General features: G+C 42.4%; 1 protein-coding gene across 1 annotated transcript in view; it reads right to left on the bottom strand.

The window, feature by feature from the left end:
• Window positions 1–14,242, bottom strand: part of PRKG1 (protein kinase cGMP-dependent 1) — a 1,159,635-nt gene extending 1,145,393 nt beyond the window's left edge. Inside the window, exon 1 of the mRNA XM_004583389.2 lies at window positions 13,686–14,242. Coding sequence (XP_004583446.2) covers window positions 13,686–13,951 — 266 coding nt within the window. The 5' untranslated portion in view covers window positions 13,952–14,242. The remainder of the gene's footprint in view (window positions 1–13,685) is intronic.
• Between the last annotated feature and the right edge of the window lie 3,504 nt (window positions 14,243–17,746).

Below are 17,746 nucleotides of genomic sequence, written 5' to 3'. Positions count from 1 at the left end.
GCAAGTGTGAGTGTATTTAATCCTTTCAATATCATGGTGAGGCTTTCAATCATAGAAGAAACTGATCATCTGCTATATTTTTTTCATCACATCGCCAAACTAGTAAGGATGGAACATGATCCTGTATTGCCAAAACAGCTTTTGCATTTTCCATATATTAGCTGGCTGACTGACAGATCAGATAGTATTGAGAGAAAGCCCAAAATAATATTTGGCCACGTTAACAGGCTGAATACAACAAATCAAGTCGGAGACAGACGCTGGGAATGCACAGATACGAACTTGATGGGGGCTCAGAGAACTGGGCACACACAGGGAAAGCACCCTCCCCTACCTTCAGACTTAGAGACACAAGTCCAGTGCACTGTGAGAAGATCTACAGTCAGAATCCACCTCATGCCTCTGCGTTCTCAACTCTACCAGATAAGAAAATGTGTGCTTTCATGATTTTACGAACATTGAGATGGCAGAGAGGAAGAGCTTCTGGGAAACACAGCACCTAGCCTCACAACAGGACAAGGATCAGAGATTCTTGGCCATGTAGATGGCCAAGAACAGCCCTTCCAGTGTCTCCAACGTATGTCTTTTCTGAACTTGACATGGTGGCTGAGCACTACCCCATATGCGCAATTCATTGCAGTTAAATGCAAGACCTTCCAGAAACTCTTCCAAGAAACGCCATCTTCTAGAGTTGCCTAGCATGGCAACCTGAGTAGCGACACATGTTGGTCCTTGGCTCTGCCAGGCCAGATCACATATTGCCCATTTTAGAATTAATTAAAACATGGCAACAACATCTAATCATCTTATTTCCAATTTACAAGTGTGTATATCGGGCAGGTGGTTGGTATAACTGTAAAATATAACCTGGGAGGCCCCATTTCACATCAGAGGGCCTGGACTTCAGGTCAGGCTCAGCTCCCAACTCCAGCTTCTGCCTCATGTGCATGCCAGGAAGCAGTACATGTTGTTTCCAGTAACTGGGGTTCTGTCACCCATATGGCAGACCAGAATTGAATTCCAAACGCCTGGCTTGTACCAGTTGTTCTGAGCATTTGGGGAATAAAGAGCAGATAAGATATCCCTATCTCTTCCCATTTTACTCATCTTGCCTTTCAAACAAATTAAAATATAGATCAATAATTTTCTTAGTCCTTGATTATCCTTATTGCACTCATAGCTTAGGTTGGTCAAGGTAGACTTATCTAGTCTGTCTCAAGGAGGGCTGGGATGACAAAAGAAACCTGGGATTAATCTCAAGGAATCACTAGTTAGTTCCATGTCACTGGAAATCACAATCCCCCTTTAATTGTGAATTTTTTTTTGTTTGTCACTTTATTTGGTTTGTCATTGTGTTTGTTTTTTAAATCAAGAGGATGAACAAGACTATCTCTTAAAATCTTTTCTAGGAGAGAAGTTCCATAACATGCTGATATCAGAATTAATTTTGGGGGAACTTCTGATTTCTTTTTTAAAACAACCATTGTTATAGTTACTAGCCCTTTCATGTATCCCCTCATACTCATTACTTTTCATTAATTCATAAACAGATGTGGGGAGTATTCCTTATATTCAAACTCCTATAGAGACTAAATATCAATATCCCATTTCATAGACATAGAAGCAGAACGCAGACATAAAGTAATATGTTTAGAATGAACAGTGTGGGAAAGAAGAGCCAGAAGTCAACTTCTCTGTAGCTCCCAAGGCCATTCTTTGAAATGTCATCACGTATTCTCAGGTTTTCCTCTGTGGGACTGGGTTAACCTTCCCAAGGAGACCCTCCTCCCACAAAAAGTTTCACATTTTCTAACTTCAATCTCATGATGATCTTTGACATGATTGTATTCTGGCCTTAATAAATGTTTCCCAGCTTTCAGTAAATATTGCGTAAGATTATTACACTAACCAAAGACGACAATAACAACATTAAAAAAAAGAAAAGAAAAACAAGGAAAAGTTGTAATGGAGATAGCTGTCCTATAAAAAGCAAGCTTCATGGAGTGATTTCAACACCATATATGTCCAAATCTTCCTACCAGCCTTTAAAAAAATATGTAGCTGAGAGACTTGGAATTTGTTATTTCCCAAGCGGGAGCAAAGTTCCTCAGCATCCTTAAGCTAACAAAAAAATGCATTTTGATGAAAAGAAAAACAGACCATTGTAATTCTTAAAGAAAGGGTTTGTCATTTTATAAGAGCAATATATGCAAACAATTTTTCTCTTACATTCAAGATTACATAATTGGAATTCAGAAGATTAATTCAACTTATATTTTTAAAAAGTCAAACCAGATGCACAAAATGTGCTTTGTACATAAAACAACTAAGAGGTCATGCTGTGTCACGGCACGCTAAGCACCACTCGCCACACCAGCACTCCATGTGGGAATGCTGATTTGAGTCTAGGGTATTCTGCTTCGATCCAGGTCCCTGCTAATGTGCCCAGGAAGGCAAGAGAGGCACTACTTAGAACTCTGATACTTAAGCTGGAGACCAGGGTGGGGTTCCCGTTTCCTGACTGTTGGGGTCATTTGGAGAGTGAACCCACAGACACATTATCTCTTTCTCTGATTACCTAGTTCTGGTTCACTGACTCCTCCTTCCCAGCCCCACCAACTCTTCCTCATCCCCTACAGCTCTGCTTAAAAATAATAATAATAAAAAAGAATCCCTCTCTCCAGTCCTATCAAAACACACACACACACACACACACACACACACAAACAACAACAAAAAGCATGCCATCATTTTTAACATGGTCAGTAAGTAAGGAAGATACAAAACAGCCCGCCCCTCTCTCTTTCATGATTGCTCTAATATCAGAAAGCCCAGAGAGTCCACAGCCTATCGCATCTTCTGCTGACAGCCCTTACAATCCCCTGAGCCGGATGGGGAGGCTAGATAACCAGACAGTTTCAAGGCAGCATGCTTTCAACTCTGCTCTACTTCAGGAATTTGTCTTGCCTAGATAACAAACCAGAAAGATCAAAGAAAACAAAAGGTATTACTCTTCTCACTTGCTTTGCCTTATAATAAAGACTAGATTTTCTTTTTTGGCCCTGCAGACATCAGGAAACATACCCTATGTCTTATCTATCCTTGATTCTCATGGACAGTAATAGACTATATAAAACATTTTTTTCCTCAACTAGGAAGAATATACTGTTCCAAGGAACATTTTTACATATTGACAGCTTCAATGCTTTTTATTAAGACCATTTATGGTTAACAAGGTATCAAGATGTGCACTGTTTCGAATCTTCCCTGCTTGCCTAGTTAAGTACAGCCTAACATATTTGAGCACAGACACCAATGAAAGAAGCTAAGTAATGACATTAATTCAAAATTGGCTTTTCTTTAACCGTAGTACAACTTCCCTTTGCCATTGACCCCTGGTTACTGGGACACGCCAAAATAAGCCCACTTCTCCTCAGTGTTAAATCGCAAAGGATACCAGCAGTGAAACTCCAAGTCGGGGCCCCTGGAGGCTTCCCATGACAGGGGTCACAGACTGAATGAAGCAGGCGTTTACAGGAAGGCTGAATGGCACTTTCCAAGGGAATATTGATTCAGAAGCTTCCAGTCCATTAGACATGACTCACAACTCATTCCCTCATGGCAGGCCTGACTAGACTAGCTTTTTTTTTAACCCTAAAATTGTTGGGAGGCAGTTTATATTTAGGGCACCTCATAAAACACTTTACTTTTCTCTTGAAAATACTTAGCTGTATGTCTAGGCTGACATTAATGACATGCGTGTTTTTTTTTTTTTTTTTTGCTAATAAGGATCTCAGACTGCAAGAAGCCATACTAAGATTTATCTAATTATACTCAAACATTATAGATTTAGCAAGTAGATCAATCACTTCGTGGCTGACATATTTTTTTCCTATAATACATTTCTTTCAGTTTTGTGTTTTCTTTTTCATGTCTGTGTATTTTTATGTTTTTGAAAGGCAGAGGGAGTGGCAGGCAGAAATCCTTCATGTGGTTCACTCCACAAATGCCAGCAACTGCTGGAACTAGATCAGGCCAAAACCAACAGCCAGGGACTCCCGCCGGGTCTCCTTGAGGCTGACAGGGAACCAAGCACAGGAGCCACCATCTGCTGCCTCCAGGGCATGTTTTACCACGAGGCTCCACGGAAGCTGGGGAGCCAGGACCAGAAGCAGACACCACGGCAAGGGACAGGAGAGCTCCAAGCAGTGACGTTCATGCAACTGCTCACTTCCGTGAATCTTTTTGGAGGTGGGGAGAGGCAGGGAAAGGAAGTGGAGCCACTCTGTTTATCATTTGCTCTCATACATAGTTTTTGTATTAACTTTCTCAGGGTTTTTTTTTTTTTTGTCATCTTTCAGCTAAATCAGAGTCCAGAGGCTCCCTCAAAGGGGTTATAGGAATTCCCCTTAGCACTGCTATCAGTGTTCAAAGACTTCTTCATGTGAAGTATGCTGTTTAGTTCTTTTCATGTAGACACTGGGCAAGAACACTTTATTTTCCCAAAATCACTACTAATGGGAAAGATATGACACAACATGTATTCCATTATGTTCTTTGCAAACACTGAAATCCTGGTGTAAAGACAGTTGTGTGAGGATATAACTTAAATTCAACTAAAGGCCATTTCACACTAGTAGTGGAGTACATGTTGTTAAGCATTGGTCTGCTGCTGCCATCTTGTGGTAATTGTTAAAATTTCTCTTTTTCTCCAATTCACACTCTTCATCCACCGTTTATTTTTCCTACTTTAGTAAGTATATATAATCAAACCTTAAGGACTCACTTTTTGAGGAAATTACATGCACTGCTCTCTAGAATGAAATTTTTTTTTGCAAATTCCTCATCCCACACTTAATACATTCCCTCCTTTTTCATATTTTCTTTTATCCACAAAACCATTATTTTTATATTTCTGATATTTAAAAAACATATATATTTATTGAACAAAATGTATGTAATACCTTGAGACAATAAAATGTGTTAAAACTCACTGCTATGATTTAGATTAATCTAGTTTCCTACAAGGAAAAGGAATCCAGATTAAAGGGAAATAAATTTGCATTTTATCACAGATTTTTTTCTTATAAACTTCTCCTAACTTTAAGCAGCAGCAACCATAAAACATCATGTCTTTCTGGATATGAAATGCCACACAACAGGACAGCCCTTACAGCCACTGGAGTCTACTCTTGGGGACCAAGATGGAGCCTGAAGGAGGAGGCAGGAGACCAGAAGTCTGAGCCCAAAGTCTGGTCCAGGAATCCCCGACTGGCTGCAGGTGGGGTCTCTCACTCAGTTCCCTTGCTTATTTCTGTGCTGTGCTTTTCAGCTTTATGGTCTGCTGTTGCATGGCACACTGATTTATAAGTCTGAGCAGAAATCAAGTGTTTTTATGATGAATTATTCATATAACTCATGAAATCAGCTGATATCAAAGCAAACATAATTTTACAAAAGCCAGAACTCCCATGTGACTCCATGCCTTCCCTCCAACGTTAACGGCCATGCAAGAAATCATACCCAAATGACTAGCAAGATAACCCACCTGACCAGAATCCCCTCAAGCAGAGCCAAGGTGAGCAATAAAACTAGCCAGAAAACAATCTGTCCACTTCTCGTTGAAAACTACTTGACAGCAATCTTTCCACCACCCTCTCCATGTGCCCACATTTATCATATGAACCATCTGTGTTTCTGTGCTTCTTTGTTAAAAATTTATGAACCCCTAAAGCTTACACTTCTCTAAGTAGTGTAAGTACACATCCTGGGTTTGATGTGATCATTTCATGTCTTCTTCCAACACTTATTATAATGTCTAACTAATAATATAAAACAAATCCACTTGTGTACCACCTGGAAGCAGCCCTTGTGCCATTAGGATATGAAGGAATAATCCAACAACCCTTACTGTGCCAATCAGTAGTTTTAAGTGTCACAAAGCCAAGCTTCTGATTTTCTTCAACTGTAGTTCACAGCAGAGGTTCTCAAGCCATGACTCACAAGATGGACTGCATTCCCATGTACCACACACTCTCATGAAAAGACGAGACCGTCTGTGAACTGTACAAGTTCCTGCCATGTATTTGTAATCCTCGCAGTTCAGAAACCCACTGGGAATGCAAGCAAAGGGCTCTCCCCAGGGAGCTGCCTGTGAATGCACTAAGAAACAAACAACTCACACATTTTGATTTCTACACCAATATTTACTTGTTTTAACCTTATAACTCATCAGCTTCCCGACACCACAGCTGAAATACTTTGGAGTGGGACAGGATTTCAGACAATGTTCTGCAGTGATCCTATTCTCTGAGACCAAGCTGAGTATGAGCTGGAGCTAGTTTTAACCTCCAGCAGGCTCAAGAATTGTCTATTATTATTATTAGAATATATTGTAGGTATGTTCTGTTCTTACCTTTTCTCCAAAATGTAGCGTGTGGGGAAAGGGAAATGTAGTAAGCTGAGAGCTGTATTTGGTTGGAATTTTTACTGTAAACAGATCTGGTTTCGACCCATAGGTTTGCAAGCTAAGATATAAAAGAATTTCCTATTTTGAGAAGTTTCAGTACACGTAGCCATGTCCATTGGTGATTGTGTAATACATGAAACTTGCATTATGTACCCATAGTGAGCATTAAGAGGCATTATGAAAAGTATTAAAATTTACCCAAAACCTTTAGATTTTCTATAGATGATAATAGCATCGTCATGTTATCTGAATGAACAGACCCATGAATATTTCCAGGGATGAATAAACAGGTATTTTGAAGAAACTTACCGGTTTTACAATAGCATTTTTGTATCATTTAAGGTCAGAATCCTGAAATAAACACACATCTGAGGACTTAAAACACATTTAGAGCACAGACTAAATTAGACCAAAACCAAGCAGCAGTCTGAATAGCAACAAGTGTAATCAAGAGAGTAATGGAAGAAGTGTAGTTGCACAATGTTTCACAAATAAAGTCAAACTACTAGCAAGATAATTATGGGTGGCATCTTACTGGATTTGACCTTAATAAAAACTGGAAGTTAGCACGTTCGTGTTATTGACTTTGCACACTAAGGTGCTATCAATGCACAATATCCATCCAAATTAACTAGCTCAGTAAGAACAGTAACTGCTCAAAACTCATTTCCAAGAATATGTATCATTAAAATGCACTTTATAAAGGCTAAATTTACAGATTGCACATGAGGCAGGAGAAATTATGAATAATATCTCAAAGCTTTCTGCTCAATATACACTATACTAATTACATTTTATCACCCCATTTTACAATGTACTAGGGGTTTCTATTACATAGAAAAACAACTTGTTTTCTAAAACAACATAATATCTGTGATCCACTAATAATGAATAGTGCAGAAAACATTTCTTAAAACTAATCTCTTAAGGACAACAAAAATCAAACAAGAGATGGACCTACTCTCACTCCTTATTAAGTAAAACAGATCTCTTTTTAAAATACATATTTTCTGGATATGTAAACTATGTAAATAAAGCATCATGTTTTTCAGTATGAGCAGTTCATAAAATTGTTTTTTAACTTTAAGAAATTATAATTATATATATGTATATATATGTATATATACATATGTATCTGAGGACGTGAAAGATTTTAGGAAGTGAGAGTACTAAGTTGAGTCAGAACTATGATTTTCATAAATGAAGTAGATCTGGTGGGGCTTACTGATGTGAAGCTATGAGACAAAAACACAGAGAGGAACCCAGAATAGCGATGCATAGCACAGGCGTACCCAGGAACAAAATAAAAGAGGTGGAAAAGCAGGATACAGTGCTTCCACACAGTGATGCTATTATCTTTTTCTGCGGGACAGTACTAGGTTATGCACCAAATATAATCATTTGACGAACTGTAAGACCCCGTGTTCTATAATTGAATAACAATCCCATAAAGGAAAACCTCCTTTTTATATGAAACTGATTTGGGCCAACCCAGAGAGATTTTGTAAAAGTAACTATTCTAAGTGTAAATCATAAAGCAAAGTGGCAGTTTGGCACATGCGTGCGCATGTGTGCCTATGTTTGTAAGTATATATGCATATATAATATGTGCTTTTATAAACACAAATGCACATGTCCGTATCTTTTTCTCTTCCCTTTAAAACTTTTATAACCTCTTCTTTCCTTTTAGGGACCAAATAGCACAACACACAAAGCTAGAGTCAAGGTCACCACTCCTTTCTGACAATTCCCAAACTTCTGAGCTTTCACTTTTCTGAAACAGGATACATTATCCCTGGTTTATCTCAGCGCTCACAGTAACTTCCAAGAGCTACAAGAAACCTAGATAACACAGGGTCCTGAGCTCTGATAAGCAAATTCTCAATGGCAAATGAAAATAATTATTCAGAAACAGAGCAACAATGAAGTCACCTGCAAATCTTAACAAAAAAGTTTCAGTGCACTCTCAGCATCCCCTACATAGTGCCCTGCAAGAACACAAGGAAACAAGGACCTTGCGCAGGAAAGAGGAAAAAATCACCTTTTTGTTTATTTCACTTCTGCTGAGAATAACTTCACGAGTGTCAAGTTTCTCATGTACACATCATTTAATGTAAACTTTCAACCTCTAGGAGAACGAATGATTCAAATACAACATGGAATCAAAGCCCTAGGAAAAAGATAAAATACGAGATGTGCTACACATATTTGGAAAAACGTGCATGATTTTAGAATCCAAACTATTAACAAGGCAAAGGTTTCTGAACAGCAAGCATAAACTGAAGATGGGGCAAAACCATCAATTTACTGATTCTAATAATGAAGGCAAAATCAAGAAATCAAAATCTTTCTGGTCTTACATCTGAGCCTCTTTCAAAATCACTTCCATGATGATTTGCTCATATTTCTCATCCCTGAAACTAGAGCCTTAGCCACCTTCTGCACAACCTAGAATGAAAATATGTGCATAGCACTTACGCTCGGAGCCTGTCTTCTTCAAACCACATGTGGCAGTGTACAAAGAGATTTTCAGATCAGATCAGACTGCTTAGTCCACCCCTCACATTCTCATTGTAAATGTTACTCATCTGTGTCTACTAAACCAATATCCTCTCTCCCAAGCCCCTGTTAAAACATTATGAGGTTAATCAGAAAGACAAAACAAGTAAACATACATTATCAGAGAGAGATAAATTCATTATGATGGTAGGAATGGTTAGGGACTAAGGGATTAGCCTGGGAGACCAGCAAGGCAAAAGGCAGAAGGTTATCCTTCCTAACTGCCTTATTCATCATGACCAAGAGCTAGAGAAGTCAGACCAGGAAGAACGGCTGGAAAGTGGCAGTTCCAGAGGACGTCCCAGCCTTGCAGGGCACAGTCAGGCTGTATGTGCCACAAACACAGGTTTGTCCATCACTTTTGCATGAGGTCAGCTCAGTGCTAGCTCTAAGAGGTTTCAGTCCTAGTATCATGTAAGGCAAGCGTCTTTCTTTCAGGTGGGAGGATTTTCCAGTTACTAAGAACCAATCCTATTCAGAACTTATTATACATATCATGTAACAATTTACATCTTGGGCTTTAAAAATTAGGTTTGAGTTTCAATTCCCCTCCAACAATTCTTAGCTATGAGACTCTGAGTAATTCAGTGCCTTTGAGCAGCAGGTTCCTCACCTGAAACATGGAGACACGGTGTCGTTTAGGACTACTGACAATGGACAATGAGGCACTGAGTTAAACACTTTATCTTCATTATTGCTACTGTAATTTTAAAACATTGCATTGATGCTAGGCCCCAGAATTCAGCTGGGATATTCTGTCTCACTGAAGTTGCTTGTATTCAAATTAGGCCAAATCCCTCAATGTAGTCTGTAGGTCAAATTAGAACTGAGTTGCATCAGACATACAAAACATAAGTTTTCTGGGGCAACCACCCCAAGGTATCCTTGTTGAACTGAAAGGACGTTCAAGCTCCAAATGGCAAAGTTTTCATCCTTAGGAATCAAGGGATTCATGACAGAAATATCTCAACAGTCGCTGGAATACACTCGGCTGTTATTCCTGGAACAAACTAACATCAATTCTAGCCCTTGGTTAAACTAATTTTTTTTAAAAAAAGTGTAAAGCCTCCTGAGCACACACTGGCTAACCACACAGCCGAAATAAGGAATTTACATATATGCAAAAAAGGAAAATAACTAAGAGAAATGGATAAATATTAGTGGTGCACAACATAGGTAGGAAGAGAATCAAGTGTTCACAGAAATCTATGCGAAATATTTGGATTCCTTCGGCAGAAAGAATTTTAAATATAAATTAAAATATCATCACTGTCATCCAAAGCAGCCTGCAGTTTTCAATGATAATCACTTGATCCCAACTGGGCATTTCTTAAGGGGTCTGAAAATGAGGAACGCAATAAGTTGGATGTTTTCTTTTTAAATACGATCAGCGTATTGTACACTTGATACTTAGGCTGAGAGCTTAGATCTTCCTTTTCCCTGGTATAATTTTCATCTAAGCATTCCTTAGATACTTAGATCATTCTTAATGGGGATTGTGCATTATACCCTCTGTGGACACATGGAAATCTGGCTAATTGGACTGACTTGATTACAATAGTCAGTGAATTCTCCCATTTCCTTCCACTACAATAAAAGCTTAAGATATTTTTGTCACCTATTATGTGAATGTTTAGATCGCAATCATGTTCTATAGTGAAAGTACTTTATTCATTCTTCGCATCAAGTACAATTTCTACATTTTCAAACTATATTTCCTTATTGGCATAAGAACAAGATGTCCTAATTAAGCTCAAACACAAAAGCAACTGCATGAGTAGTTATTTCTCAAACACAAAAGCAACTGCAATTAAACATTAGCTTTGCAATAAAGCAGTCTAATCTTTGAGTCCCAGTGTGCCCATCAGGTGGCACTGCATTTAACAAATGACATCTGAGGTGATGGAATATCTACTCCCCAAATCCAAATATTTGAAAATCAGAAAAATACACTTTAAATTTAAAGCCATCTCATTTGCTAAACATCATATCCAGAAATACTTTTACAAACTGTCTTTTTCTTGGCTAAAAGGCCTATCCAATACCATCCCTTTTAAGTGCCAGGATGACAGCAACCTAATTCCATTGGGGTTGGCATCTCCGTAGATTGTACCTGTCAAAATTCTTTAAATTCTGATGAGTCAGCTGACCAAAAATAAACTCCACACTTCCATGGGAAAGTATGGAACCAAGGGCTAAGAGGGTAAAACTTTACCCTCCATCCCAGCACAAATCAGGGTGAAGAGGAAGTAGCAAAACCTTCTCCCGTTCATTAGAGAAACAAGCATGAACTTGCCCTGACTCCACTCCAAGATGAATGTGCCTACCTCTAATACTGAGACGGAGGGTAAGAAACGGGGACAGAAAAATGAAAATGTGTACACATGAAAGATCAGCCATTTCCCCCCAGTGTACACAAAAAAATTCGCCTCACTCATGAAGGTGCTTTGTCCATTTAAAGAAAAATAAATAAATAAGAACAGGTCTACAAGCAGCTCCTGAGTGAGCGTGCGCTCTAGGAAGGAGAGTCTACCTCTAGTCCTCTCCACACCCTGGTGAAATGTCTCCACTGCAGCACGGTGCTGTGACCCCTGGGGAGCGGGAGGAGGAGGAGGGAGAGCCCAGGCAGAGATCTGAAATTTCAAAAATGCGATAAAGCCCTAGCCCAGCAGCCCTGGGAGGCAGCAGCTGCCGGGGACCGCTGATGAAGTGGCTTCTTAAGGAGGTGGGCAGATTGATTCCAGCTGCTGAGCGCCAGGCAGGGCAGCGGCCCGGAATGCGCAGCCCGGCTGAGGCGAGGCAGCAACAGCTTCCCCAGCAAGGGCAAGGCCAAATGGTAGCTCTGTTTGCAGTCTTGGCCTGCGAGAAGGAAGGAGCAATACCACTGCCCTGTCCAAGAGCGACTCTAGGTCAGCTTGGGCCGAAAGGTAGCACGTGTACAATGAAGTGTCTCTGGGACTGATTTACTCTGTCCCCTGAACCAGCTGCTACAAGGACCCACATTCCCTAAGGAGGGAACTTGCTCCCTGATTCCTGGGGTTGTCCTCCTACTCAGTCCAGGTCCTCTTCTAAAAGTTTCTACCACCTGCCAAGTTTCCCTTGACTCCTCGCCCCCGTCCCCACTGGGAGGGAATCAGGAAGAGTTACGGGACTCTGAGAATCCTGGACACCGTCTGGATGGCGACAAAGGAATGAGCATAATCTTCAGTAGAGCTGGCTTCAAATAAGAGAGCTAAGTGGGAGAAAGAGTTGAGGGGTCCCTTGGGAGCCCCAAACTCGGACTGCAAGTGATCTAAACTGAGGGAAGGGGTAAGAGGTGGGCGGGCATGAAGGCACGCCTAATGGAATACTCAATATCCTGAGAAATGCACTTTGGGCCAAGCACTTCCAGAGACTAAAAGCCAGTAATGGGCTTTGGAGTCTGCACTTCCTCCCCTAATGTCCACAGGCGCTTTAATGCTGCAGCCAATCGATCAGCCCTCCGGTGCAGGCGGCGAGTGCAGTGCAGAAGCTTCCTAGTTGCGGCCAAGCTCTGCCCAGCCTCCTCCGCTCACTCTGAGCGCGAGCTACACACACACACACACACAACTATGAACCGGCACGGTTTCGCTTGTAAAGTTCCCTGGGAGGCGCCTGGAGAAACTGTCCTCCCTGCCTCCCCATCCCAGCTTCTACCCGGGTGGGTGTTGGGGGAGGCGGGGCCGGCCCCAGAAGGAAGGCTTAACCCGGAGCAGCAGGTCATCCCAAGAGGTGAGCATTAACTGCAACCCTGCTTCAGGTGTTGGGTCGCTGAGCCACCTGAGCTCAGGGCAGCCTAAGGAGGGGCGCTTGTGGAAAGGAAACGAGGGGAGCACAGGAACATCCAGAAGGTGGGGTTTCTTCGCTGACATCACAGCTGCCTCGAAAGTGACCCCGTGACCTCTCTCTTCTCCCCCTCCCCCGCCACACACCCTAGGCTAGTTCCTTCTCGTGGAGACAAACCCCACTCCCGCCTCCCCCTGCTCCGGCCCTCACGCCCCGTTCGTGCCTCTCCCCATCCCTCCGCCCTAGCCGAGCTCCGGCTCTGGGCAAGTTCAGTCCCCAAGTTGAACCCAACCCTGTCAGGCTGCCAGCCGCCTCTCCCCGGAAGGCTGGGGTGGTCGGACTGAGCATGCCTCGCGGCCTGGGTCTTGGGGTCGCCTCTGGAAAGTTCTCCAGGCCCGCCCGAGAGTGGGCAGTGTTCGTTCCCGGAGTGGGCGCCCCCACCGGGGTGCGCGCAGAAAAGCCGGCGCTACGGCCGCCGAGTGCCGAGCGGCCAAGTTAGCGGGCGCGAGAAAAACTTTCCACGGCCTTTCTCCCCACCCCCACGGCACAGGGGCGCGTCTCCCCGAGGAGCTAGCCTTTCCCAGCCCGACAGAGACAAGCACAGCACGTGATGGACAGAAATAAAAATAAACACTTCCCATTCCCGAGCCGCCCGGCCACCCCCACTCGCCGCGCCGCCGCCGCGAGCTGTGGGCGCCCCGCGCTGGGCAGCCCCCGCGGCTGCAGCCTGCAGCCCCCGGCCACCCCCAACTCCCGGCCCGGAGCGCTGCCCCTCGAGGGCGCCCGGGCCTCAGACGGCAGCGGACGGCGGTGGCCTCTCGGCTCTGCCCGGGGGCCGCGCCCAGACGCCTACCTTTCAGACTTGGTGAACTTGCGGAACGCCTGTCGCAGGTCGTGGAAGGACCTGTAGGTCTGCGGCTCAGCGGAGATGCCCTGCGCCCGGGTGGTCCGGGGGCCAATGTGAGGCGAGGGCACGGGCAGCACTGACTGGCATTTGTGGAGCTTCCTCTTCAGCTCCTGGATTTCCTCCTCTTTCTCTGACAGCCGCTTCTCTAACTCTTTGATCCTCTCCTCCTTGAGCAGAAGAATCTTGGCAAAGTCTTCCTCCAGTTCGCTCATTTTGTCCCCGAGCCCCTGGGTGAAACTTTTCCTCAGGCGAGCAGCTGCGGCGGCGGCGGCGGCCGGGGCGAGGGCGGGAGAGGCGAGCGCGCGGCGAGTGAGCGGACGGGGCGCCGAGGACCCGAGCGCCGCCGGAGCGCTCCGGCTGAATGGACTGAAAGCGCCCACCGAGGGAAGGATGAGAAGGTGGATGAGGAGGCTGAGAGCGAGGAAGAGGAGAGGCAGAGTGCTAATCCCCAGCCTCTCCCGGGGCTAGGTGATTATCTTTCATTGAGAAACCAATTAGAGCTGCCCTACCTCCCCTGAGACCCCCTCCCCCGTCCCCTTGCCTATCACTCCCTGAGAACAGGAGCGTGCGCCACCCCACGGGGAGCCGAGTTCCTAAACCTCAGCCGGTGCCGGATCTGAGAGCTGGGTCTCACTCCATCACACAGAGTCCCTCTTCCACGCTATATGGTACCAAAGGAAGGGAGGGGGGGGTAGGGGGAGGAGGGGAGGTTTAGGCCACTTGATCCTTGAAATAGCAACAATTACCATGTGATCTGGAGGATGACGCAGCGCTTGTAACTGGATCCTAAAGAGTGTGTAAGTGTGTGTGTGTGTGTGTGTGTGTGTGTGTGTTTTCTAAATATCAAACCGCTTTCAGACAATAACCTGCATAAATCTGTCTGTTTTGCATTCACTTTTTACTTGTTTTCTGCTCTGAATGCCTGAGTGGATTCCGAGGGGACAGGCGTGTGTGTGTGTGTGTGTGTGTGTGTGTGTGTGTTACTGTGAAGTCCTAAGAGCGGGACCGTATGGGATAAGAATGACAGAGCCCCAGCAGCTTCTGGTATTTTCATCCTCCAACTTTACTGGAATCACTCAACTGCAATTGTTGAAGGTGAAGTTGGATGAGGTAAACAATTAGCCAGGTAGTTTACAGATGAGAGAAAGGCCTTGCATTGGTGCTAAGCTCCTTGGGGTGTAGATTTTAGGCCATCTGCTGCTGCGGTTGCACTTTGTGTATGGCGCCACGGAGTTGTCTCACAGCACTCTCCTCCATGATTCAGAAGTGGTTGATGCCAGGCGCCAAACTGCTGGGTCACCAAACCTCCCATTCCAAGGAGAGACGGCCTCCTTGGTCACCTGGGCTTCTTCCTTACCTGGCAGCCCCCTCTCCATCCCTCGCCCCCACCACTGCCATCCTGCTCCTCTGTTGCAGTGGGGAGCAGGGAGGGAGTTCTCCCCACTTGAACCTGAGCACCTGCTAATGCCTTCACTTTGTGAATATGCACTGCATCCATCATGGAGATCATTTTCCAAAACACAAATCCCAGTTTTGAATGTTTTGGGGTGTATGGAAACGATATTTCTTCAAATCTTGATATGTAAATTAGTAAATCTCTTTTTTGCTCCCTTTTTGGTATCTCAAAGGAGATAACAAATAACTTTCTGAAATACTAATTTCTATTAAAAAGAAAAAACTGTATATAATTACTGGCTATTTACAAAAAAAGAAGTTATTCTGCCTTATCTCACACAATTAAGTAGAGGAAAGCCAGGCAAATGAATATTTTGGCTTATAAGTAAACCCTAAACCACATTTATTCTGGAGACTTCTTTATTATTTAAATGTTAGTTCTATTTATCTAATTATTTGGAATGTAACATATTGTAACACATATGAATGGCTTAATTGCATTAGATGTTTGAGTATGGCCTGATCCGCTCTCTTGGACAAACAGGTTGCTATACTGTTATTGTTCTGTTGCTTGTATGAATAACTTCATTTGTAATGATCTGTTCTGAAACACTCAAAATAACTGACACTTAAAAATAATGCATTTGGAAAAAAGATTTGGTTACTTTTTTAAAAAGCTAGGCATAGCTTTAACTTCATGGAAAAACTAAAATAGCTTTAAATGACTCTTAGGGAGTCATCACAAGTTTCATACTATCTTAGGTATTATTCTAATATTTTCCCTGCTGATTTAAAAATGGCATTTAATCCAAGTTCACACACACTCCTCAATATTTTATAATCAAAAACAAGTTCCAATATTCCATAATATACTTATTTTCCAAAATGAAACTTTGGAACTTGTTTTTGAATAAGCCATTTTTAACAAGTAGTTTTGAAAACCAGTGACATCATATCTTTTCCATTGGCTTAAGGAATATTTAATTCGAAGAACAGGAAACCTTGAGAAAAAATAGGCTCATACAAGAATAAATATTGAATGTTTAAAATCTTGGTATATTAGAGCTGAAAGGAATTTTAAAGATGATCTAACCCGAACACCTCAAAGTGTAACTCAGAAAAAAGAGATTTATTTGAGAAAGTCCCAATGAGCCAGAGGTAGACTCCACATGTCAAGCAAAGGTGCTTTCCCTACCATACTTGTCTGGCTGAAAATTGAGAAATTTTAGGAGTCTGACCCTCCCGTGCTCCAGGATGTGACATTACCCTTATTGCTTACTTCTAAATCTGTAACCAGGAGACTGAAGGCACAAGTAGTAAAGAACCCTTAGATTTTGTTTTCCTTAAAGGAAAAGGCCTCCATCTAGTGCTCTTGGACAAATTTGCCACATAAAAATATCTTAAGTATAACCCATTGAGGTTATGTTTTGAACTGCCTGTAGTAGTGTTTCCCTGTTCTGTAACTGAGGGTGATAATGAAAATATACAGCCTGTTACGTTAAAGTAAACCATTTTTTTGAAATGTGAAATCTCTTAGTCCCTAAATAACAATAATGATAAGCATTTCAGGCAAGCACAGAGTCAACGCCTTTACCTAATTGACGTGTTTTAATAATTTAATTGGCAGGTACTATTATTCATTTCCATTTTATAGAGAAACAGATGCTTATCCACATTAGATAAATTGCCTATGGTCATTTTGGCCACATTTGACCCAGGCAATCTTAACAGATATGACATCGTGGTTAATCTCAATCTCAATATAATCTCAGATGTGGTCTTCAGCTTCTGGCTTCCAAGAGTTAGTTTATCAAAATCATTTTCCTTTCAGTACTTTGGGATATAGAATACATTTCATGCATAATTCCAAATGACTTCTAAAATGTACATGCTTTCAAATGTTATAAAGGTGCCTTGCCTCCTTTCCCCTCAGTAGCTTTTAGGAGATTCCTGTCTAATCTAGGTCAGTAACAGAGGGCTATAAGAGGACAATGTCTATTATAAAATAAACAATAATAAAACAGTACTAAAATAAAAGTCAACATGTTTTCATGTCTCTATTTGCCTGAATTTATATACTATGTTGATGATAAAATACTCATATTCCTCCTCTAAAAATCATTTTCTTGGACGAAGTTGAAACCATTTGCTGCATTTGCTGTTGAGGAGGTAGTAGATTCCCACCACCCCACCCCTTGGCATAATGTTGACCTTTAGTACAAGTTGTAAGTCTCCAGACCCAAGAAAACAGTTACATACAGATTGTCTGAGCAAGGTCCATATCAGTAGTACAGCAAAGAATTGCAGAAAAGAAGTTTGGGAAAATGGAATGCAGATGGGGGTCTCAAATTCTGGAAAAGTGGCAGTCAACAAAATTCAAACCATCTGTTTGAATACCCCTGTATCCAAACATTTGTATAGATTGCAAAACAGGCATACAGGTGAAAAACAACCTTCAGTGTGCTCCCTATCAGGAGCTAAGATTGGTCAGCTACAGAGAGTACTGAGTGAAGAATGAAAAATACATGCTATGTTTCAGTTTGTTGCTTTTTAAGCTCCATGAATTCCTTAACCTTTATGAGAAGTTACAGGGCGGGCCTTGTGGTATACTT

Source organism: Ochotona princeps, chromosome 13 (genome assembly GCF_030435755.1).
Source record: "Ochotona princeps isolate mOchPri1 chromosome 13, mOchPri1.hap1, whole genome shotgun sequence".
NCBI lineage: Eukaryota > Metazoa > Chordata > Mammalia > Lagomorpha > Ochotonidae > Ochotona > Ochotona princeps.
This window is presented reverse-complemented; position numbering and strand designations above follow the sequence as displayed.